Source organism: Pelecanus crispus, chromosome 2 (genome assembly GCF_030463565.1).
Source record: "Pelecanus crispus isolate bPelCri1 chromosome 2, bPelCri1.pri, whole genome shotgun sequence".
NCBI lineage: Eukaryota > Metazoa > Chordata > Aves > Pelecaniformes > Pelecanidae > Pelecanus > Pelecanus crispus.
This window is the reverse complement of record NC_134644.1, coordinates 130,277,306-130,303,266: the sequence shown is the minus strand read 5'-3', so window position 1 is coordinate 130,303,266 and position 25,961 is coordinate 130,277,306. Positions and strand designations below refer to the sequence as shown.

Sequence of the window (25,961 nt, the reverse complement as noted above, 5' to 3'; positions counted from 1 at the left end):
AAATTTTGTAAAGATTATTCGTTTTATTGATGCATATAATTATAATCACAAGCCATCTGCTGATTTGGCAGGCATGGTTAAAATTCTCTAACTCTCATAACCTTTCAAGTACAGTGCCCTTGGGACTCTATTTCACTTTTATATTTTGGAAAACATGTAGGGACAAACAAGAGAGGTCATCTGCCGAAAGTCAGACCTGTAAAACATTAAAAGAATAAAGATCATGATGACTGCTCTTGTTTTAATAGCAAAGAAAGTATTTTCTATTTTATTTCTCAGTTCAGGAAGGATTATGCTGGTTTCCATCACGCACTTTGGGAATTTGAATTTTTTCTAGGGATTAAAGCTCTCTCCTAGCACTCCTGGGATCTGGGTTCCAAGTCTAAACTAAAAGAACAAATATTGTTCAGTTTGGTTGTTACAGGTGAATTAAACGTATTTGACCTTGGCCTTAATTTTTCTTTTTACACAATTCCCATTACATTTCTCTGTGAAATGTTTTAACCAACACGCTTCCCTCCTCTTTTTTTTTTTTTTGGGGGGGGGGAGGGTGGTGTGTGTGTTTATTTTTAAATTTGGTCACACTGAATTTCACAGAGAGACACCTATCACATATTTAACTTTTTCCCATGAAGCTCAAAAGAGCATTTTAATTTTGAGGGCTACATACAATAAGGCATAAAATGACTGGCTAACATTCTTTGCCTTAGCTCTTTAGAAATGCGTACCTGCATCTATATTAGCCTACCATCGACTGGTGGTTAGCCACAGTTATGAATGTTTGGGCTTTTTGCCTATAAGAAATCTTGTTCTGCATTTTCTTGTGTCCTTCACCATGTTTAGCCAAGCTATTTTACACTTGACAATTCTTCCTTTTTTGTTGCTGTTGGTTTTGTTGTTGTTGTTGTGTTACATGTGGTGTTACTCTGCTGCTTCTAGTAGAAAACATCCACAAGGGAAAAAAAGTCTAGGAGATGCTCTCTCTGTCACAATACAAAAATGATCACATTTCACCAAGTTGTAGGATAGTTTCAATGCTCTGAGTTATGGAAAAGGGTGTTTTAGAGAGAAAATGCATGAAGGTGGAAAAACTTGGTGCAGAATGGGATAGTCCAGTGACTTCCTGGTATTAGCAGAAGGCAAAGATAATCGTCCCTCAACAGAACTGTGTTGCTTAATGCTGTATTGACGTGTTCTCGCAGGAACAAAAGATGCAACTCTCACTTCTGTTTAATTAGTGTATCTGAAGGCCTGTGTACAGCATGCATGCTGCTTTACTCCTTTTGGAGGTTTGATTCTCACCCCACACCCTCATTATGACAAGCAGGAGGGAAATGCACATGTTTGAAAGTGTCTTCACAGCTGAAACTAGGGAAACAGGCCGAGAGTAGCTCTGGTTTATTTCACAACCAATTAACTATGACATCTGTTGAAACTCAGGAAATAAGTCTCCCTTCCCCCTGTTCATATACTTACTTAAGCTGCCAGTCTTTTGTTTGGATATGGTGAATTTTACTCACAAGACTTTTTTTTCTTTGGAGTAAATACACAAAATAAAGAAAATTACTTTTTTTTTTTTTTTTAAACTAGATTTCACTGAGTGCATGTGAAAAAGCCCTGCTTGGCACTCACAAATCAAGAAAATGATTGCATCAATAATTCTTTGCCTAAACACTCACCTTACATGCTGAAAAAAGGGCATATTTGTGGCAGGTAATGTAGGCACAATAACATTTTCATTTTTGAAAATCTGGCTGATGTTGTTGGCTCCCAAAGGCCATCAAAAGTTGCTAGAAGGAATTTGGATTTTAATTTCTTTAATTTTGTGGTTTAAAACTTGGCACTGAACAGAAGACACCAAATAGAACAGGGCATGTGGCATTATGTATGGTTAGAACAAACCAAAAAAAGAATGAAATGAGGAGCCACTGTCCTTGGTGACATCAGGTTTCTCATGTATACAATAGTTAATAATAAACCAAGGAAGAAACACAGATAAGCTTAAATAGCAAACTTAGACTTAAGAAAACTGTATTCAGTATCAGATAATAATAGTTCAAGCTAAGAGACACTTCCCATTTATCAGACATCAGTTCATGTGATGCATTTACTTATGAGGAAAACTTTTATTCCTTCATAAAATATTGTCCAATCTAAATATTAAAAAGATGGTATTTCAGTCCATACCAACTGTTGGAGTTCAGTTTCCCTCTGTTGTGCTTAGAACTTGATTTTCTTCATTCTTGTATACCTAGATAAAGAAATATTTGCCATATCATGCTGACCTTTTTCTTTCTCTGCGTCTTGACACTGGATTCTCCTGTCACTCTGAAGCCACACTGCTCATATCAAAGCTGTGGCTAACTCTCTTTTTCTTTAATTTACACCATGAACTAGTGCTCTCTTTTATTTTTTCATCAGCTTTGTTTTATTTGCCAGTTCTTTCCTACAAGGACTGGCACTGCCTTTGTTCCTGGAGGATGGTTCCCTACTTTATTTCTCTTGCTTTTTCATCCCTATTTTAAAATACAGCTCAGAGCCACATAGCGTATGTGTTGTTTCAGTTGTAAGATGCTTCTCAGTGTTTGTCATAGGTTCCTTGGTTAGCAATCCTCTGGTGAAATGTCCATGTGTGCAGTGGAAGTGTCTAGACCCGAACCAGTCATCCAGATTCCCTTTAGAGTCAGTGGAAAGAAAGAGACATTTCTTGGATGCAATTCGTCTCACCCTGAAGTAGATGTATGAAATAAGTAAGATGTATCACACATCTACACAGCAGCAGAAATGCCTGCAGGTTGCCTACAGGCTACCCAGAGACTATGGGAAGCCAGAAGTTACTACCTCAGAAATATAAATTTGCATTTCAGGCACGTGAAGTTAGGGAGGTGGCTTCTGTCTTTCCTGTCCAGCCTACAAACTGGACTTGATTTCTTCCTATATCTTGTCTCCACATAAACTTACTATTTCTCACAATTTCATACACAACAGTGATATGAATAATATGGTATACCTTAGACCAAAAGTTTCCTCTTGCATATACAAGGCATTGATGAAATTCAGTGTGTGCTCAGATATTAATGGAGAGCAGAATAGCAAAACTGAATATTGCTGTGCAGCTCAGAGGACTGCATTTTGCCCCTGAAATGCAATATTTACAAAAGGGAAGGGGGCAGTTCCCTTCTTTGTTCTTATAAGTCATTATATTTCCTTTCAGAAAAGAGTTTCTTTTCTCAAAACTAATTCTTAAAAAATAAGAAGAAATGAGCTATAAAGATTTAACAGCATCCATTCATTTCAAAATACAGTAGAGATCTCTACATTAAACCAACTGGATTTTTAAACACTGCTGATAAAAGCATTTCCAGACTCAGGTCCATACTTTCTTTCTGCCATTGGTCACTACTCAAACTCTGTAGGCACTTTTAGGGGTGCCTCTGTGATCTCTCTCTTCAGGCTTCAAGACTGTTTCTCAAGCTTCAAGGTAATATAAGGATAGATTAGACGACGGTTTTGCACTATTTCTGTGGGTGATTATAGCAATTCAATATTTCTCATGCTATCATAAAAGCTACAAGCAAGCTTTCAGTTCAATAGTTCAGTTACTGTGCTTATTTTACATATATTTCACGGGTTTTTTTTTCTGTGTTTGAAGAGATTTGATGACACAAATTTGATTTTAGAGGATTATTTATCATACCCATAACTTTAGCACATACGTGTGGCTTTTTTAAAACAATCTTTTAAAGCTCTAGGGACAGGTTCTCAAAGGTTCTTCAGATCGAGGCAAAATGCTTAAATTGTATTTCTAAGTGGGCAACTCAGAATTCTTGCAGGGACCAGAGCTGGATGGACCTCCACTAAGCTGTGCTAACCTTTATGTAGTGGATGGTCCCTATGCAACAGCATGCAGCTATACATTACCCTAATCTATACCATGGGAGGCACAGGTTGGCCTTGGAAGCAGTGAGCCATAGCTAGGTTTCTGACAGTCCTTTGCCATTTCATACTCTTTCCCTGAGGGGAGGATAGCCACAGTAGTAAACTCTGCTGTAAGATTACTCTCAGCTTTATTTAATTTTGTAACAATGAGTTTTGCGAAGGGTTAGTAACTATGTGTCTCCAGTAGCACTTCCACAGATGAGACTCAATGAACATCATGCCCAAAATTGTGCACAGGCAAAGTTCTTTGTGGTATAAACTGACACCAGTTCAATAACACAACCCCACCACCCTTTAGACTGATTTAATGTTTATCCTGAAATGCTTAACCTGCTCACACATAATATTCTCAGGGTTTTCTTCCCCACAATCAACATTTTAGTGACTGTCATTAAAAAGTGTCTTCTTAAATATCCCGAAATCATTTTGAATAGTGTGAGAGAATAAATAGCTTTAGCCCTGAATGCTTTGGGCCCAATGTTATTTATAGCAACAACATTAGTACTACCACTTATTTTTATTGTTATTAATGTGAATAATGTGCTACTATTTTGTGATCACAGGGAATAATACTGTAATATTGCAGAAGTGCAAGTTGTTTTCAATCAATGAGTGCCAGCCTTCAAAAAGCAAGTTCAGCACTGTGGATACCTTTCAGATCATACAGCTCGCTTCCCTATTTATTTGTCAGTTTTGGTATTTGTTTGTAGTTGCATGATGATCCCTATCTTTTCAATTTAGAAGTTGCATGGTTATTTTGATGATATTTTAAAAATAAAGAAGCGAAGTTTTTAAGTGGGCATGGTACAGAAGATATAATGATTTTTAGCCCTAAATTTTCCAGAGACACCATTTGGTATGTCTCCTCTCTCCTGAACCTCCAAGAGGGATCCCCACAGTAGGACTGTCATCAACCCAATAGACTATTTAGAGAAGCTGTCTTCTAGCATCCCAGCTGCTTCAGTGTACAGCATGAAGTTTATTTTTAATAGAGACCTAGTAAGCCCTGTTACTGACAGAGACCAAGTTAAGCAGGCTAGTCAGTCCAAGGGTTAGGTTTTCTTATTCACCAAATGGAGAGGATGTGTTCCTGGTTTTCCTGCCTGCAGATGAAGAAAACATCTTGAGAACTCAGGAAAAGACAAGCCAGTAACATGTGAAGACCTTTGAGCAGAAGGAGAATGTCCAAGTTATGCCTGAGAATTTTTTTTTTAACATTAAGAGTGAATGAGATACAGTTTGTTGGATGAAAGAATAATCTCTCGAGCAGAGGGAGAATATGAGAAAAAATGGGCATTGCATAATAACAGTTTTCCCTGGCCTGACCTGAGTGACCAGAGGTTTCTGTGAATCATTAAGCCCAGTTAATGCACCTTCAGGAAATTCACTTTCACATAAAATTCCAAAACCAAGCAGGAGAATTGCTTCTAATAGAGCAATAAATAAATATCTGCCTTTTAAAAGACCGTAACCACACAATTCACATTTTGTGAGTGTTCAGTGTGTCTGAGGTTGTCAATACAGCTTGCACAACTTAAGGTGCCTGAGAGAAATAGGTGGTTCATTACAGTAATGTTCAAAAGAAATGTTCATTTCCTAGATGACTATTCAAGTGATCCCTTGAAATCCCATGGTGCTTTTGGCTTGATATTTTCAAAAGCAAATTTAGCGTATTTTGAGCTGCCAGTCCTGCAAGGTTAACTTGGACCTGGAAAGCTTAAGTTTCTTTCTCCATCATCATATTCAGAAGACCATACTCATGCCTTAGATTTGTCAAGTACCACTATCTCATGTGTCAGCTAGCAAGGAATTAATCCTCAAATAATATCTTCATGAACAGGCCTGTTGCAGATACAACTGCAAGCAGTTGAACTTATTCTCACATAACATAACTGTGGTGTCCCTTCAGTGTATGGTGAAAATTTACTTTCTCTGCTAACACCTATAGATCTTACCCTGAAGAAATCTGCTCAGATCAGGGCAACCTCTGTATAGAAAATTTTAGCATAGAATCATATTTTGAAGACAGTGCCAGCTTAGACTCCTGCCATCAGCTATATGAAAAGCAAACATTTTCTGATAGTTGACCCAAATGGGACATGAGCTTTGGAAGCCCTGTCACAATGCCCATCTTCAGCCTTAGTCTTCATAGCTTCCCATAAGAAAGCTGGAATAACTACTAGTGACTAACTGCAGGTGCTTGCTGCTGCTGTGGAGAAGTCGGTGCTCTTACTTTCTTGACCATAAGAGGAAGCTAGGTGTGAGTCCCCTCCCTGTAATTAAAGTTAGCCTTTCTAAATACCCCCCAAGTTTTATATAGTCCTTAAAGAGGACGTGCAAAAGTGATGTATGATAGATCACTCTTGATGTTACACGGCTATAAAGAATACATCCTGTTCACCCCAGCTAGAAAATGATGTGTTCTCTTTACTTGCTATTGAATTGCCTTCTAAAATTATGTAAAAACATTAGCAGGTTACTGAAAGCCTTAAATCATAGTCTCATTAGTTTACCATAAAAACAGTATAAACTCTTTCCTTAAGTGCATTAATTTTTGCACTATTATCTGTTCTACTGCTTAAACCAATATTTTATAAAGAAGTTTTCTAGTTCATAGACCAGCAAGCTATAAATATTCTCACCCAACAATCAGCTGAGACAATCTAAATAGGTACACCGATCTAATCTTCCTTATATAAACTATTATGCAATATTACAAAAAATGCATTTTTATTAGTTTTCATGTCCTTAGATTTCTAGTCTTGTTGATTAATTCAGTAACCTTGAGAACACAGTGTTAGCCTGAAAAATACAGTTGTTTCCATGAAAAGAGACATGGGAAAGGAAGGAGTTTTACGTGGTGTTTTTTTTTTTTTAAACTGCTTTGCAAATTCTTTGCACAACAAACCTCACCAATATGTAAACAGGGCTCTAGCTACTGTGTTTGTCCACAGCTAGAGCTACAGATGAACACAGTGTAGTTGTGTGATGACAGGAACAGCTGACTCATTAGTAGAGAGCAGTGAAAGGTAATTAACCCTGGGAAAAGTACAGCTGCCATGCGAGCTGTTCCTTTCTGTAGGATCTGATTAGAAATTAGTGTTAAACCACTGATTCTTTAAAAAAATGTCATTGATAATTCACTTTCTCTCTCAGGTGTGGCCCTTAAAAGGGGCCTAGGATAGAACTAGTGTACAAAAGGTCTTCTATCTAAAAAGGCCTTTTCTGAGAGAAGTACACACCTGTTTGGCTGCTTCTGGACTTTTCTTAACCATGAATATTGTCCCAGCTTTGAATGTTGTGAGGACACCCCCCAAGTCTATGGGCAGTGCAGAGAATGCATTGTCAAAATGATTTAAGGTAGAACATTGTTGGTTGCCATAACGGCGCCTTTAGTGAGGCTGATATTTGAAAGTCACAGCTACTACTTATTGTATCAGGACATAGCTCTGATGCAACATGATGCAGACTTCTTCAAAAGAAAAAAAAAAAATCTGTCTCCTGGGGTAGGTGAGCACAGCATATGAAAAAAAGGAGTAGGCTCTGAGCATGAAAGCCACCCCCCAGCCCACCCTTTTCCTGCACACATCTTGGCGTTTGAGGTGCCAACAGAAGAGGCAGAACCCATGATTTAATGTGACATCCAAACAACAAGCCAGCCTATTACATATATATTCAGACATCTGATACAGGTCTACTTATCAAGAATGACATAACTATCAACTAAAATAGCAAAATTTCATTAATGAGCTATTGGAATTTCTAAACTGCTGTTTATTATTTACAGCTGTCATATCCAAAATAGTTTTTAATCATCTTACTCTGCAAGATCTTCTGGTATACCTGTGTGATTAATACCCAGTGTATGCAACTGCTTCCACATGCAAGTAACATGTATTATTGAGGTCCATGAGAGTGTTCTGCGTTTTCAATGGAGCCAGGCTGAAGGGAAACTGTTTAAAGTGATAAAGTTTGTAAGACATGTCTCCATAGGAAGATTTTTTTCATCTTTCTCAAGTCAAATTTGCTGCGATGGGATGAATAATGGATTACTATTACTTACCAATATCAAATAATATTACAAAGATATGTTTCTGTAGTGTTTTTTTTAACTCAGTATTGTTTAGTGGTACAACGGGCCATTTTACCATGCATCTAATATGCTTATACTGAAAGAAACTTTTCTCTTTCAGTTTCTTCTAATTAAATACAGTGCTTGCTGAGTACAATATTTGAACTTAAAGTTACCACAAACATAGATATATATGCACATAATTTTATATATATATCTATATATACACACACCTTATTGACATTTTCAATATTGAGAGCAAAAATTTTCAAAGCAAAGCAGTTAAAGATATTTCCTAGGAGAACGTTTCTTTTTATAGAAAAACAGTGAAACAGATTTTTAAGATAAAGACCTGACATGCCAAGAGTGCAGTTGCCTCTGGATTGCCTAATATGTTGCAAGAGAAGACAATGGAAATGTGTTTTAGATTATTTTGCCATTCATCACACATTAGTTAGTACCCATTCTTCTCAGAATTGTTCAATTTTTTTAGTAAAAAAACTTGAAGAGAAAGAGGAAACCTTTTTTTCTTGGAAATCCCAAGTAATAGCATACTCTTGAAGTATCAGGTTGAATTTCAGAGGAAGTGAAAACATGAGTAAGCTATTAAATTGGTGAATGCATGAGGATGAAAATAATATTCACTACCTTAAAGCATGGTTAGAAATGCACAAAAGCACTTCACAGCACTCTGCGTCGTTATCTTCATTTAGCTGAAAGGTGAAGGGACTTCCTGAAGGTCACAGAATAGATCAGTGGCAGAGGCAGGAAGAGAGTTCCAGAATCCCTTTTTTTCCAATTATTTCCTCAATCGCAGTGCCTTCCTTTTATGTCTATGACAGAAGACAGATGTCATTTTAGGAAATAACTTTCTGCCCACTCTAGAATCATAAAAGGCCCTGAAAAGAGAATTTAAACTGCCATCCCTGGTGCCACTGGCCTCTTAGCATAACTTTGAACAGACTGAACACCCTTTTCCTTGCTCCACACACCTGAGCCACACATTTGCAAAGCGAAACCTTTTCATATATGAAGTCTGTCCCAGTGATCATTTTACATCCACTTTTTTGGTATCTGACAAATACTAGCCAATGTTTTTGTTACTTTGATTTTCAAGGCAGTATTTTTGTTCTTGGTTTGTTTTTTCTGTGCTCTTCAGCATTTTCCCAGGATCCTCAGGGCAGCGCAGTAGTGCAAGCAAGCCCCATTATCTTTAGCAGTTAGGGTCATTACAAGTCTTTTAGGTGGTGGCAGACTGTACTTCACATGGCACTCTTGAAGTTAATGAACATATGTGATTTGCATGTTGAGGGAAGGCACACTTCTTCCCTTTGTGTGACTTTCCCTTTCTTGGGACATGTCTGTCATGCTTAATGAAGAGAGCTTGTTGTTCAGAAAGGGGAGGATGAATGCATAGGATATCAGAATGGTAGTTATATTTCCTTTTATAAAAATAGTTTGTATTTTTAGATTCATTGTTCCTTTTGACTCCATGTCAAAGAATGTTCAATGAGCTAATTAGCCATGGGTTTTGTCCAGCATAAGAATTGCAATGTCCTAATTCTGGCTATTAAATCAGTCCCCAAAAATTTGGCTGGAACAGTCAGAAATCACAGGGAAGGAATATAGTAACCTAGATTAAGCCTGTAAGTATTTGAGAAGTGACCACTTTTATTGAATCTAATCCACTCCAGCGCTTCTGTAGAGGTTCAATGCAACCATAACAGCACCCCCATAAAATAGTCCTTCAAACCCATTGATTCCTAACCAGCTTGCTGGAAACCATGTAATATTACCAGGACTGTAACAGTGGTGGCTAAACACCCAGAATGCAGCAATACCAGAGCTGGACCAGAATCTTCCTGATGTTGAAGGAGGCTATAACAGAGTAATTAAAACAGCACCACTTCACTGCTCTTAGTTATACTGATCTGTGTGCTCGACGTCTCCAGCTGGCCTCAATCCTGCAACTGGTAAGCACCCCTTCGATGAGCATAGCACGGTCACCTTTTGCTGAAGTCAGTATCAGTCCCCCCACCAGTACCTCACAACAGAGACTACTCCATGCAGGAAAAGCCATCCAGGCTGAAAAAGAGTAAAGTTTGTTTTAAAAGAAAACAAACCCTGTGTTCCAGAGTCAATGACGCATGCTTTTTGAACTTTCTTTTAAGATTGCTCTGAAATCATAAGGTTGTTATGGTGTGGTTTTACTCAAAATAATGCATATCATTGTAACACAAGCCTTGAAGTTAAGTGGCTACTTTAATGAAACATAGTTACCATAGTTACTACAGGAGAACAGAGAATAACTTTTAGTTCTTTTGAAGCTATGAATTAGTTTAAAAAGAGGAAAAGGAATAAACAAGCATGCAGAAGTTTATTATTCAGTGTTTCATGCCTGATCAACTCTAAAAAAGAAAAAACTCTCCCTAGACTAGGGCATTAACATTATCCAGCTGAAATCTATAATTGCCCATCAACAAACACAAAATTACATTTCAGCTCTTCACTGTCTGCTTCCATGTTTTTTTTCCTGAGTCAGAGAAGAAACAGATTTTTCCAAAGTTCTGCTTTCAGCATTTTGTTAATAACTGACATTTTACAGCATCTTGGTTGCTAAAAAAAATAATGTCCTAAAGGCAATAATACATTGCTAAACACAACTCATAAAATCTATGGTCTAGCTCTATTATTCATTATAAACACTATCTTAAGGCTGATGAGAGGGAAATGAGAATTTATCATAGTGAAGATGTCTTCTAGGACCAGCTTCATTGTTTTTCAGTTTAGCATTGAGATGTGCTCTATCCCTGAAGTGTTAATGGAGGTCACTGCTGCTGCTCTCCTTTACTGTGTAAAAGCAAAAGAGTTCCTACATAGTTGACTATTGAGAAACAAAATGATGTTCTTTCCAGTATATCACCTTCAGCTTATGAGCCTCTAGAGCAGCGGTGATTAACAGGACTTTTGCAAAGTTTCTGTGTAGTTACAAGGACAGCTTCAATCTTCTGTCATTTTTTTGCATTAGCTATGATTATGCTTTTACCACCAAAATGCATTTATTTTAAAGGTAACAATACAGACTCAGAGAATAGCTTATGTTTCATCTATATTTATCAGCACTCACTGTACATTTGTGTCTTCATTACCAGGAAATATTAAGGGACATTGTGCCATCTATTCCTGTTTACAGTTTATTATGCAGAGATAGGAAACACTTAGCATGTAAAATGAATGTAGAAATTATTCCTGGATAGAAACACGGACATTTCCCACTCGTTGGCTCTTTCTCCTCCATCACCGGATCAGAGTGTAATTGTCAGTAATCAGGCCTGCTTGCTGCTGATAAAACCACTCTGAATGCTAGCAGCCTTCTTTGTGTGATGACTCAATTATTCCAGAAGTGCCTCATCAAATCTGCCCCATCAGCTGGGCTAATAAATAAGGAGAAGAAACTGGCCCCCCAAAGCAAATTATAAATCCATTTGCATTAACCATTTCGCTGGTCCATGATCTAGGCAGAAATAAGCATGGCAGATTGTGTTAAGCTTATTTGAATATGTTTATAATATTTACAGCATGCAACCTTTTTTTTTTTTTCACAAGGTGTTGGAATTATCGGTCATGAATAGCATCTAAATGCAGTTATGTTAATTACAGCAAAGCCTCAGGCATCTTTGAGGGATAGTTTGTTGCTTAAATCAGGTGAAAGTTAAACCCCTCTGCTAGGTGAAATATGATCTTGCGCATGGCATTGGGATTAGTGCTGTGTTTAAAAGAGAGGATGAGTGCAAGGGATGTGTTTTTACAGGTACTGGAAGGACAACTGCCTGTGTTACCAGGCTGTCTTGCACTGGTAACGTGACCTCCTGTTCATCTCAGAGTAGAACTAAGTAAGATAAAGTTTAGCCTTATAACTGGGAAAGAAAATGCAATAGATGAGCCAGCAATAATTCTGTTTCATGTGCACTTTGCATTTAATAAAACAAGTGCAAAGAGGAGTACTCTGCCCCAAGGAAATTCCTTTCTGAAGCTCAAATTGTATAAAAATGATGTTTCCAAGTAGACTCCTTCAGATTTCCAAGGCTGCCCATGTGTACTGCAGTGAGGGTGTTAAAATGAAGCATCAGAAGGCCAAATGAAATGAATTTGTTTACTCGTGCGCTCAACATTACACACGTGGTTAAGGGTCTCGCTGAGATGACTCATAAGTTTGTGCAGAACTTAGTGTGTAAAGTTATGTACTTCAGCCTGTGCAGAATAAAGGTCTGACTGCAGTCAATATATCTTCATTCACTTTTAATGGCATCTTTAGCTTTCACATATTTTTTTCTCAAATGTTAAATATATTGTGCTATTTTATCTTGAGAAAGAGAAATCATTGTCACTGTAGAAACACGGAAAATGTTTAGGGATCATAATGGTGAGCACATTGGATTTTGTTTCCTTAGCTATTACTTCCATTCTGAGTTAACAAATCACAAAATGTTGTGATCGTTCATTTTCATATTTGCAATATATCAACTAGTGATGTGGTAAATGAGAGAAAATCAAATTCATCTGTTGGAAATTATATCTATTATGCTCAAAAAAGTTGCTGGGGTCTTTTACAGATGTAGTACTGCTTTGTGTGCTGCAATTCCGCCAGAGAAAACAACTTCAGACTTTTGATGAGATAATTTTTGACTGTAGAATACATCTTTTCTCATTATTAAGTCCTCAGGAACGTTCTAGTAATCTGACCTGAATGGGTGGGCTTTTACCCATAGACAACGGGTCAACAAGATGGTGTCACACACATCTGATGTTGAGGATCAGGGCCCAAATGGTGATTCACATCAGTATCCTGGTATGACTCATGGATCTCAGTAGGATGTCACTTCAGAGTCAGTGCAAAATCATGTTGCACTGGAAACGGCTATAAACCAAAGAATGAATTGCAAAGGTTCCAGGTGACTTCACTGAACCATTACATTGACAAATCAAGCAATTTATTTGTTCCATCTTTGCAGGTTTATAAAGTTTATTATTCTAGTTGAATTGAGGCGCTGGTTGAAAAGGGTGAAGGTTTTCTTTGTAGGCAGGCAAACTTCACCTTCAGGATTAAAAAATTCTGTTCAGACATATAGGGAGTTGAAGTGTAGGCATAATTTGCCATCTGTAAATCCTTTTGAATACTTTACTAAAACAGACAAATGAGTTAATGCAAACTATGACTAGATTGGGCCAAATGAAGATACGTGTGGACTTAAGGGGAGTGATCCCACCAAAGAACCTTGGTTGACAAATAATTAAGTTAGTTCTACCTGATTTCCATCAACAACGATCTTATCAAAGTTGCCAATAACATAGATAGATGTTCTTTATAGGCTCTTGAGGCTGAGATCTTAATTTTTCCAGTTGGCATTGCAGCCTTTTATCTTCACTTCTTGCAACACCTCAAAATTTGGCCCACGACTAATTTTATAATTCATAAAATATACTGAAATAAAGTGTTTCTCACTAATTCGTTGTATAGTATCTTGATGTTAATGTGAAATCAGCACTAACTCTTGTTTGCTACCTGAAGTATCAGATGCCAGCACTTATATTTGAAATGTAAGTTGCTTCTTGGAGTGTGGACAGGGGTGACGCATAGTTTATATTCCATTAGGGGTATGTCACATCCCATGACACAGCATAATCCTACACACCCTGTTTATAACATGACAGATGCATGACATTGTATTAGACTTTTTATGAAACACCGTATCTTCAAATGTGGGTACTCACCCACGAATCAGCTGTATGGCAGCCAGCACCCTGTTATGTGAAAGAAATAGAAAATAGCACATGAAAACTTATTAGCCAGTAACTTCTGTTGTGATTAAACACAGAAGAGGGGTTCAGGCTTCGTGCTTTATATGAAGTCTTGCTTTTGTCCTACTATAACACCCTTTGCTTTACAAAGATAGCTGATGATGCCGCATGCAAGGCAGATGGGAGTAAAATAGCAAATGGCACTGTTGCATGTAGTTTTCCAGTACAATTTTAAAACCTGCCCCCCGCAGCCCCGACCCAGCCCAGACTCCTTTTCTTAAAAGGAGGATTTTCAATGTATTAGCTTATTATGTGAAGTTAAATGTGAAAAGTTTTGTATATTTTCCTGTCTTTTGTGCACTTTTCCAAGTGGATCTCAGCTGTGCTGTCTTAACTCTCAGTCCCTTAGGATGAGAGAGACAGCAGATGGGGTTAGGGCAGAGGGCTGATGCTTCTGACAGCAAACGGCCTGGTTGTTGAGTGGAAGCTGTGAGCGTCAGGAAGCTCCTTTTCCCCAGAGAACCAACTAACCACTGAAGAAAGTTGAAAATGAGCCCTTTGAGAAATGCTATTAAAAGTAGTAAAAAATTGCAATTGTGCAGATGATGTGCTGCTGTGTGGTTATTCGGATGCTAATGAGTTTGACATTAGGGAACTCAAAGGGTTTACAGCTACTCCCTTATGTGATTTAGTTCTTTATTGGCAATCTTTGGGAAAATAAATGAAAAATATATTGCTAATAAATACATAACTTGATAGAATTTTAGACAAAAAGCTGCTAGGTTTTAGGCTTTAGAAAGAGCTTTTTTCACCATTGTAGCTATTCTCAGAGATCTTTTGTTTTAGGTTAGTGTGTTTGGAACAAAGAGGAAGAGGTAGGTAGGAAGTTTTAAGACTCCTTCTGTTTTGGTTTTTTTTTTTTTTTTCATGGATGTTGAAATAGAATAATGGGGAAAGAGGCCTTTGAGGATAAACATCTTTTTCCAGCAACATATTGGCTAGAAAACTGCTTAAAAATATATTTTTTTGGTATTGGGCTGGTTTGTTCTGGGTTGTCTGTCTTTATCATCTTGCATCTCTTCTCTGTTTTGCTATTTGATAAAAGCTTATTTGTTTTAATTAAAACTTACTGATGGGATCAGACTAATATTATATCTATTGGGACTCAAGCAGAAATCAGACACTCATTAAACGCTAGCTTCGCTGAGAATCTGTTTACAATGAGCTTTTCAAATTTCAGAAATGTAACATTACAAATTTTACTGACAAAACTTCATCAGATATCATTAAATGAGTAGTTGAAGTTTCACCTTCAAGGTCCAAAAGTTTATCTGCAAACTTTGTCGTAATGGAAATACATTGAATGAATAGATCTATTTTAGTAAATACACTAGATACTATTTGAAAAGGACCTCTGAAGTTGCAAGGGATAGTAAAATTTTTATATTTTGGTCACTAGTGGCAGGAGTGATGCTAAAATAAAGCCTGACCATAATAACTGCTTACATTTTCCCAGGTTGCAAGTACCTACAACTTTAAGTGTTTGAAGGGTTTAGTTATTCATTATTTCTGAATATCAGGCCCTCAGTATTGTACACTCAGATAGAAACTTCTGCAGCTCTTCTTTCCTCACTGTTACTGTTGATTTAGCAAGAGTTTCCACACAGAAAGGAACAAAAATTTAGCGCAGAGAAGTGTCAAGGATTTCCTTCAGTTTGCTTGTGGTGAGAACACTATCAGTCTGCCAAACTTTAAACACTGATACTCAAAAGCAGAAAAAAATAAAACTGAGGGGGTTTCTGCTATTATTAAAATATTTTAGAATGCTTCTCATTTATTTCACATCATGTACTGAACCATCCTACTCAGTCAAAGTGGTTCTGATGCAGTAAAAGCATTTGACTAAGGATTTCTACATATAGAAAATGTGTGTTTTTGTCTGTGCAAGAAGAAAATAATTTCTTAGAGAAGGTCTATTTCATAAGCTATCAGAAAGGGCATTAACAATATAAAGAAAGTACCATAACAAAAGAAAAATTGCTATTCTTTCTGCCTTTTAGAAGCATCATTGATGCCTCTATACCACATCTTTGAAAAACCGCACAAGAAAAAAATGCGCCTGGACTATTTGCCCACTTGATTTAAAGAGTGTCCTGTTTCATCTATGTTTTATTTAGTATAGTTGGGTTTTGGTTTTCTTTTATTGGTTTTGTTTTGTTTTGTTTTTCCCAGAGAATGAATTTCAGCATTATCTGTTAAATCAGGCAAGGCATCTTGGACTGAGTGACGAATTTGGAATTCCTTTGGAATCTGCACATATTTTCACCCGGAAACACACAAAGGTGGGATAATTTATTTACAAAAATGAATTTGTGTCAAAATAGATTTCTATATTAGTACTAGAATACTATGTGGTTTCATGTGTAGTGTCTCATGCACCGACTTTTTCTCGCATAGCATCTGCTGGTTTAAGAACAGCAGTCTTCAACAGTCAGGTATAACAATACTGAACAATTGAAAAAGATAGAAATCTTTCTAAATACCTAGAAATTCTATTTTTTTAAGTATCAGAACTACACTCTGTTAGCATTACATACTGACAGGAACACAACTATCGTTGAATTTGTGTGACTTCAGGAGTGAGAATGTATTTCATAATGCACTGCTTAAATTTAATCTGTGAAGGATAGCTTATTTGTAATTTTTTTTTTAAATAATGTTTATTGAGGGTTTTTTAACTATTTATAATTTGGGTGGGATAAAAACTTTGGTATATTTGTAAAAGATTTCAAGGTGTCAAAGCATTTTTTTCTTTTTGAATATTGGCACTTTCTTTCTTCTAAAAAATTATATTTTGCACATAGTAGCCCAGGAAATAGTGACAAGATATTGAACTACATCAAAAATAAAAATCCAGGGAAAAAAGCCGCCAGAAAGTAGGATCACACATCAGCTTGAGTTGAGCTGCATTTCAGTGTGGTAGACTATATAATTTTTCTCTAAATTTAAAAAGCTAGCAGTTGCCCCTTAATTTCATAAAGCTGTGACTCTGCCCTCTAAAGCCTTGGTAAAGCAGACTAATAGAAATACTTGGCACACGTTGGTTACCTAAGGGAATAATAGAACTATTTGCTGTGGTCGTTTGGCAAAAGGACATAAACATATGGCTTTGGTTTATATTCAGCACTGCCAGTTGTGCAAAGTTGCATGGATGAAGTATACAACAGCAGTGACAACTCAGAAATCAGAAGTGAGAATCAAAATAAATCATCCTCATTACAAAGCTATTCAAGCTTGCCTCTGATTTAAGGTTTATTTTGTCGCTGCATATTTTCAAGTAGTGACTTCAATATAAAAAACATCTACTTCTCAAAAATATGTATACTATTCAACCACACTATAAAATGCCAAATTGTTGATGATTTATACGTGTTATAAACATACTTTAAAGTTTGCATTCAGTAGATGTACTTGCTTATTTTAATTCCTGAGAAACAAATACATCTGAACCAATTATTTCCATGTTATTCAACTTTCTCTTAGAGAAATCAGGAATAGCATTGTGTAAACTAAACCAAAAATTTCAAAAATAAAGATGAGATGACTCCTTGGTTAAGAATAATCAAAATCACAAAACAAGGCATATTTTCAGTAACAGTCTTTAAGAACACCTACTTTGTAAATATTTTTTCTCCTTTCTGGCTATCAACATGTTATTAAAAAAAAGAACAACAACTAGAAGAAACTTTAACGATGCTACAAGCAATGTTGCGAAAAATTGGTTCTTTGGATTTTGTATTTTTTACTGCCAGTAATCAGCATATATAAGCTTTATTTTATCTAGAAGTTGCTATATGTGTACTTTGCCTTGCCTTCTCTCACCGTATTTCTCACAGTCAGTCTGCCATTAATACTTCATATTAAAAAAAGCTGTCGTAGAGTGACAGAAAGAAGCAGTAGACACACATATATACACAGACAGCCAAACAGTGTTCCGTACTTCTGGACAGGCTGTAGGAAATCTTGCTTTCAGATTTGTTTTAAAAAATCTTTTTCTCTATGACATTTTTCTCTTTCTATGTGTTAAATTCTTAAATGAGTGATTGAAAAGAAACATTAAAATATGAGTTCCAAAAGCACTGAAAAGCTTGCTCTGAGGGTATTATTTATTGTGGCGAGAAGGACACACAGCGACATGTTACCTTGGGGCACGGTACAGCACACATGTACCTGTAGTGCTTAGCAGTGTCTGACTTCAGCTTTGAAGTTTGTGGCTTGTGTTTGAGGCTTGAGGATGGATCTGTGCACCTTAAAAATCATGGAGGGTTTTTTTTTTTTTTCCTGGCTAAGTTCATTAGACTAGTGACAGATGTAGCCATTGCCTCTGTATAAACTTAAGTACTTTACAAATTAAAAACAGTCGAGAAAAGATATTCTGTTTTCAGACCTGTCAAAATCAGGTAAGGTTTGTCCTAGAGAAGTTGGCTGCCAGATTTCATTTTGCAAATCAGATGTAGCTTTTAGTCGGAAAATCACAACAAAATGTCAACTTTTATGCTTCTTGCCTCTAGATTAACTGGTGATTTTTCCTCTAGCTAGTTACACAAAAGGAAACAGACTCCCACTCCAGGAGTGTGAAACCCACTCAAGGAAAGTCACGCTTGTACAAAGATTACAGTAGAAGTTAGAAAGTGCACAGCTCTTACATTAGCTCTTTCCAGGAGACACATTTCACTTTTACCTATGTCAGCAGCACTGGCTTCCCCAAGTCATAGTTTGTTTCACAGTAATGTGCCGTGAAACTATCTTACCAAGATAGTAGTATCAATTTAGGTTCTGAAATTCAGAATTAAATTGTGCAAGTAAACTGAAATAGTTATTATTATTGTTATTATTATCATTTATTGCACATGCCCTATTTTCAGCTGTTAGTCATATTCTTGGATCCCATTATAATAGCAGTACATGCACATGTGCACAGATAGACTGCAGGCACACAAAAAAAAAACCAAACTCAGAGCCAAATCCCGATTCTCTCACTCAGGGAAGTATTTCCAGGTGCTGCTCTTGAGTCTGCTGACTGTAGTGGGATGGTACAAACAGAAGAAGTAACATTTGGTTTCTGCAGCCAGGAACTCTGAAATAGTTTGCTTATAAAGAATGATTGCTGCTATTCCACCAGTAAATTCATCTGGAGAAACATGAATATTCTGTAGCAGTCACACAGCAAGTTACTCCAGTCTCAGACGAGCAGAATTTGCAGTATCATTGGTGACTCCAGTCAGTTTTCTGGGATCTAGTTATTGACTTACCCTTAAGTCTCAACCAGTATTGAAGGAAAGGTGGAGGGAGGATCATCCTGAAATTCTTGAAGTCAGACTGAAAGCATTCATAAACTCATTGAGATTTGTTGGAACGTGTTTTCAGAAAATAATTCAACATCAACATACTCAGTAAATTTCCATGTCATGTAAATAGGGCATAACTGAAGCAACACTGAGGCATTCATTTATTTCTTAGCCTGGTTGCCTAATGATTTGGGACTGCATAGCTGCTACCCCTCTGTCGCTATGTTTCTGACTGTGTATCTCCCACTAATTCCTTTTGAATCTATTGACTAGTTTCAACTAATTTTGAAAAGAAAATGTTTAGATGGGTTTAAAACCCATCAAATCAGAGAATATAGGTATAAGACACAAAGATAAAGTAGAATTAATTCCACTATTCACTTGTCATTATTTTTATGAAGCTTGCCCTTAAAAAATATGGGACTGCAACTCCCAATAAAATTTTCCTGGCAAGCACTTAGATATTATCCCGACAGTCCTGATGGCTAAGTAAATTAGTAGTGAGACATCATGTGAGGATATTGTGCAGTCATGACCATTCTATTTATCCCTCATGGCTTCTTGTCTCAAGACAACATATGTACTGGGAGGGAGGGCTGACCATTCCCAGTTTTGAGACCAAGAAGCACCTTCCAGAATCCATCCAATCTTTACAGTAGACAGCAGTAATAAGATATGACTTTCAAATTAACACCTTGATAACTATTACCCCTAAAAAGTTTGGATGGAATTTCTCACTTAGAGTTTAATTCTTTTGTTGTTCCATGGGTGATTTAAAAGTTTGAATACTTTTTGCTGACCATCTGTGGCTGTAATTTCATGTAAAACAATCACTATGTAGATAAAAATCAGAAGTGACAAACTTTGTTCACTTTTTCCAGTATCAGGCAGTCTCTGAAAGAACTATCAAAACCCAAAGATACTACATTTAAATTTTGACCAAGAGAGGTCTTTTGCTGACACACTTAAAAGATTTCACAGTTTTATTCAGGTACATTTGTATAACTTTCAAGTTAATGCGCGGGACTTTTTGTAAGTTACGGTGGTTTTTACGCAACACAGACACGATGTTATTTTAATATGTGGTATGCACCAGGCTAAATAGTCCTATAAATTTTAGGTTTGAATTGATTAAACATCTCTCATAGTTTCAAATTATTACAAGGAAAGAAAATCAATAGAAAAATCACCTGCATTGATTTTATTGTTGGTTTTCACTCATTGTGCAGTTTTTAAATATTCATCACAATGCAATGTGCTATTTAGACCAAAGTAACTGCTGTTCAGTAGAAGCAGTGGACACTGTTTGTTTCATAATTAAAAGAGCAGCACTGTGATTGGTGTGGTATTTATTATGAAATGATGACAAAGGAGTACCAGTGGTTTTAATAGTTTTAGCTTACAGGAGCTGTTGTTAATTTTGTCTGTAGAGTTGCAGGTGAAATAATGCACAGTGGATAAATAGTCTATATTGGTTTAACTGAACATAATATATAGTGTGTTCTGGAGTTGTTTGTCTCAATAGACTATAGTAATCAAAAGTAATGAACCTATTATGTGCAGGACCTTGGAGAGCATAGAATGGCAGTAAAAGTGTGGCACATAAAAGGTTTATTAAAGGAAATTAAAGTCCATCATTGCCACACCTGCTCCCCTATTATAAGTCTATGGCAGGTCAGTGCCTTCAATCACAACTCAGCATCAGAGAACAGAGCCATGTTTCCCATTACCATTGCAGTCACATTGCAAAAACTCATTCTCCAGGTTTTAAGGATAGTAACAAGTAAAGGCTGCCATCAGCCCCACTACATAAACACAAGCCACTTATGTTCCTTCTCTGCTAATAATCAACATCAGATGTAAATTTAAACAGAGAAAAGATATTATTGTCTGGCTTTGAGATGCATTTCGATCAATTTATACTTTCATTTCAGATATTGCTAACCTGTGTTCTAGAATTAGACTTCTTCAAGTACACAAATATCTTTTTCAAATGCTTGTGTTCCTCCTGCAAATAGGTATTTTGATTCTAGTACCTGTATATAATATGTAACCAACAACAAACAAAAAAAACCCCAGGAAATTAGAAAAATGCTTTTTCTCCCCTCGAAAGGCTGACTTTACTCTTTTTCTTTCTCAGGTCAATTTTGTCATATTCTGCAATGTTCTTTCAGATAAGACCTTCAAAACATCTCAGTTATCTGAGTCATATAAAGCTAAAAATAAAGCATCCTCAGATCTTCAAACTCTATAAATGGTAAAAGGTACAAACAGAGCTTCATGCATCTTCCCTCTGTGGGGCAAATCGGTGCTGCTGATCCTCAGAAAGGAAGAGTGAAATAATAGACAGGATCTTCTGTTGACATTGCTTTTTGTCTTGCGACCTTTTGCAGGGAAAGATGTTAAGCATAGGCAACTTCTGGTATCCACAGAATGCATCTACCTTTGCCCAATGCAGTTATATAAATCAGATGCTGGTGTTGGCATTTGTTCCCACATATCGATCTGCAGAAGCACACGGGAGTTGCTTCATCTACAGTATGTTTGATCATCTCCATTTAAAAACAGAGAAACCAAGATTCAAAGACATATAGTGAGATACTACCATAGCCCGAAGAAGAATTCCAGAGTTTCTGATATTTCGCCTAGACAAAAATTCCTCATGATAGAGTCTTCCTTGCATAAAAACTAAGAGTTACTTTTAGAAAGGAGTTTGCTTCCCTGGACATAGTCAAAACTACACTGTTGTACGATGTCACTACAGCTCTCCACATCAGAACATGAAATCTTAATCCCTTTGAATTTCAGGGTTTTGTAATAAAATCCATGCATTGAAAACCTGCCCCTACAATTATGGGTCTGGGCCAGATCCAAGACCAGGAGGTGCATATTTCCAGTGCTGGTTTAGATGTAGCCAAAAGTGTCATGAGAACAGCTGATCTTGCAAGGCCTCTCTTATTTCAGTTAGAAATCTTATGGCAACAGCTGAATTTTTGAGGGGTTGGAATTTTTGGTTGTTTTGTGGTTTGTTTGTTTTTTTTTTTTTATGTGAAATACAAACCTGGACACTACATTCTAGCAAAAACTCATACAAATCTGTAACTGTCTCTGACCAAAACTTCTGAAAGAAGTAGTTAAGTGGTGAAATATTTCAAAGCTGTATATGTGCAATTGCGCACATTCAATCAAGAGGGTTTCACGTTTTAAGGATGAAGTTGCCAGAAATGCAGGTTCCAGTGCAGCTATTAAGATATGCTCGAGTTGCAACAGTAAGGCAGGGTGCCTATAGGCACTGTGGCTTTCTGGGACCTTTTCTTCCAGGAGGTGGATGCTGAAAGCAGCACTCATACAGCACTGTTGTTTCTAACCTTATGCCTTCAGCTAACACCTGTAGACCTTGTCATTAAACCTTAAAGAGTCACTCATAACCATCACTTTATTAAACAAATCTGTATCATTAAAGGTATCTCCTAGGTATTTACTAGATATTCACAGATGGCTTTTTATCTCTTTGACAAGATTAGTAAGGCATGATTATTCTTCTTTCTATTACTGTCTAGCCTTTGGAAATGTGGAAAAAAAGCATCGGAGACTTTTTTTTCTCAATGGCAAAAGGAATGAATTAAAGACTTTGTGTTAATATTACAGATGGATGCAGATGGGGAAAATAAAAAGCTGCGCACACGCTCAAAAGGAACCAAGGGTGAGTTAGCAAGCACGTTCCACGACCCTGTGCCCAGCACACCATGAAATATGATAGTTCCTGTGCACAGTCCCTAATGTGCAGTAAGAGAGTGTGTAGCTTCCTTAGGGCTGCTTTTTTAATCAAGGCAGGACACAGACTACTGGCATTAAGAGGCACGATGTTATTAGCTATGGTTTAAAGAAAAGCAGAAAAAAAATCTACTGCATGCTATTTTCTTTGAGCTATTTCTCGAAGAAAATAAAGGTTATGCTTTTTATTATGCAAACAAAGATTTTCCATAGGGAGCAGAGCTAGACAATATTGAATGGATGCTTTCAAAATAATGTACAAAACTTTGTCTCAGCCAACTGAATGTTTTTCTCTCTATTGCCATTAATTATCCGTAAATTAGCTGTGTAAATGGTCCAGAAGTAAATTTACTTTAATCAAAAGGTGCAGGTGTATGCAGCAGAGAAGAAGCCTGGGCTGTTTTTTAAGTACTGGTGCTTGTGTTCCATTTTGCAAAGTTATGACATAGTTGTATTTCCCAGCTATTCCTCTCTTTTTGTAAGGAACAGATGGAAATGCAGTACTGAGAGATAAACAGGCCCTTAATGATCTCAACATCTGGAAAACATGATTGACTAGCAATACAGCCCTTCCAGGAAAGTAACTTTTTATTTTAATTCATAACACTTTTTGTGACTCTTGATAACGAGTGAAAAATGGAGATACTTAAAAATAAATGTCAAAGTTTTGCCTGTCCTGTGAGCATATTTGCTTATGACTATTCTCAGGGGTGCAAAGCACCGATCCTTCACTCTGATTTTAATGTGAATTGTTCACTCAGGATTGTGCAAAACAGACTCGTTTGATTCATTGTCACAATTCAGTACTTCTGGGTTGTTAATATCACGCTTTCAGCTTCAAGTTGTGGTCAGAATGGAAAACTAAAGTGTGGTTTGGCTTTGTTCTCTAGTTTTAAACGGCCAAAGAGGTGAAAAGTGCTAGACTTAGGAAAAGATAGAGGAAGTGGGTGGGAGTGCCACAAACTGCCCATAGACAAGTGGATAAATATAGACAAGCCTTTCTAAAAAACTTAAGAACTGTTATACCAAATCTCTGATGCATCCCTCAGTAATGTTCTTTGAAATTAATGTAAAATTCATATATACTTCAAAAGTACCAGAACAGAGGACCTGAACAAAGTTATTGAATAGGGAAGTTATTCACACCTCAGCTCTAGAGTATGTCTTCTCTGTTGGTTAAGACTGTGAGTTAAAACAGTCTGGCTGGCCTAGCAGACTTTAATTATATTTAACACGGGATTCACACCCTTTTCACTCAAAGAGCTAATAACACAATTTTAAAACTTATGGATGTTCTTTCTCCATATTTTTTATACACACCTGCTCACATCTGTAGGAATTAGTAGATCAGGAACATCTTCCCAGAAGTGAAATAACAAAAGTTGCCTGCGCAATATGAGTAATCCTTAGAACCACCTGTTGTCTTTGTCAATATGCTGTATATCCTTGTGTGGGCAGGTATTTGTAAACACCAGCCTTTGTCATTCCCAAATGGGATTAAAATTCAGGAAAAGCAGAGATTTGTCATTCTATTTCCAATAAAAGCAAATGCCTTCTCTTTTACTTTTATTTTTTCTTATTATTTTTCTCATTGTTCCACTGAATGTCATACTCCAGGTTTTATGCATCCTAAAATAACTGTGAGAATTATATGTTCAGTTAACTTTTGCCACTAGTAACTACAATCCTGTGGTTAGCCTGAAATTATCACCTGTGTTTTGATAGCCACTCCTCTGTCATCACAGATAGGCAGGTGCAAGGTTGCAGAAAGCACAAGTCTAAAAGTGTAAACTAATTCATTCTTTCCTGCTTTTATTAACAGTTCAAGTGGACTCTATAGCTCAAGAGCTCAGGTAAGAACTCATGTTGTTTATTTTTTCAGTTTTATTTTCTGATTATATTGATAAATTCATACTAATGGTGTTGCTATAAAATACAGAATCCAGCAAATGATGCATTATGTAGAGCTTTAGCATAGATCTGTCAAAGAGTACTTGATGCAGATTCACTTTTTAAATTGTACCAAAAATAAAAGCAAAATGTTAGCATTAACCATGCAAGCATAATCAAAAGTAATGCAAAGTGGGCAGGATTCTGGTATGCTGTCTTTATCTTCAGCCTGTGTCAGGGCACACAACAAAAGAATATGGTTTCTGAATCAGTCTTCAGTCTTCTTTTCCTGTAATATATATTATAGTATTTTAACATCTGAACATTCTAAGAGATAGTAACCTTTATAAGGTTTTGTTAGATGACTTTCACAAAACTGATAGTTTCCGTATACTACTGTGAATTCTAAATGCACTAATGGTTCATTCTTCCTCAAGTACTTGCTGAGGTTCCTTATTTTATTGAAGTAGCAGTGAGTACTTTTCAAAGTTGCATAAAGCATGGCAGTCCATTCAAAACCATAAATTCTGCAAGGATATTTCAGATCACCAATAATCTAGTAAAATTTTAACACTACTACCTTAATCTTACTAACGTGTGCATCAACTCCTAATAACTGGTCCGAGAGGTTTGAACAAACCCTGGAAAGACAAGTATATTATTCAGTATCAAATCTTCAAACAACAGTACGTACCATCAAATTGAAGTTTTCCCTGGGACAAGTTCACTCTTCATGTTCCCCAAGGGAAATATTTACAGGTAGCTGCAAATTCCTAGAGTTATTAATGAAAATTATGATGGACTACAGCTGCAATATAAATACTGAAAACATTATTGCAAAAGCTCTTAAGAGTTTTTCTTAAATTAATTTATTTTGCCTACAGTCACTTTTCATCCCATGCTGCTGAGCTGCTTTCTTAACCACAGCAGGCATCTGAAGTATGTGTTTGTGGGTTCATCCATCTAGGGAACAGAAACATCATCATGTGATTTATTTGATCAATCAAAATGCTGCTGTCTCTTAAGATAGGACATGAAATATTTACAGGAATTTATTTGCAGTGAAGACATACAATATTTTTGTTTTATAACAAAACTGAGGAAATTATAAGCTTCTTATAGATATTCCATGAACAGAA

The 25,961-nt window shown here is 36.6% G+C and overlaps 1 protein-coding gene across 2 annotated transcripts in view; it reads left to right on the top strand.

The window, feature by feature from the left end:
* The window catches only part of ST18 (ST18 C2H2C-type zinc finger transcription factor), a 166,200-nt gene that overhangs the window by 76,464 nt on the left and 63,775 nt on the right, over positions 1–25,961 (top strand). For both annotated transcript variants that reach the window (XM_075704749.1, XM_075704750.1), the window contains exons 3-5: positions 16,043–16,152; positions 22,807–22,861; positions 24,755–24,785. In XM_075704749.1, coding sequence (XP_075560864.1) covers positions 16,043–16,152; positions 22,807–22,861; positions 24,755–24,785 — 196 coding nt within the window. The remainder of the gene's footprint in view (positions 1–16,042; positions 16,153–22,806; positions 22,862–24,754; positions 24,786–25,961) is intronic.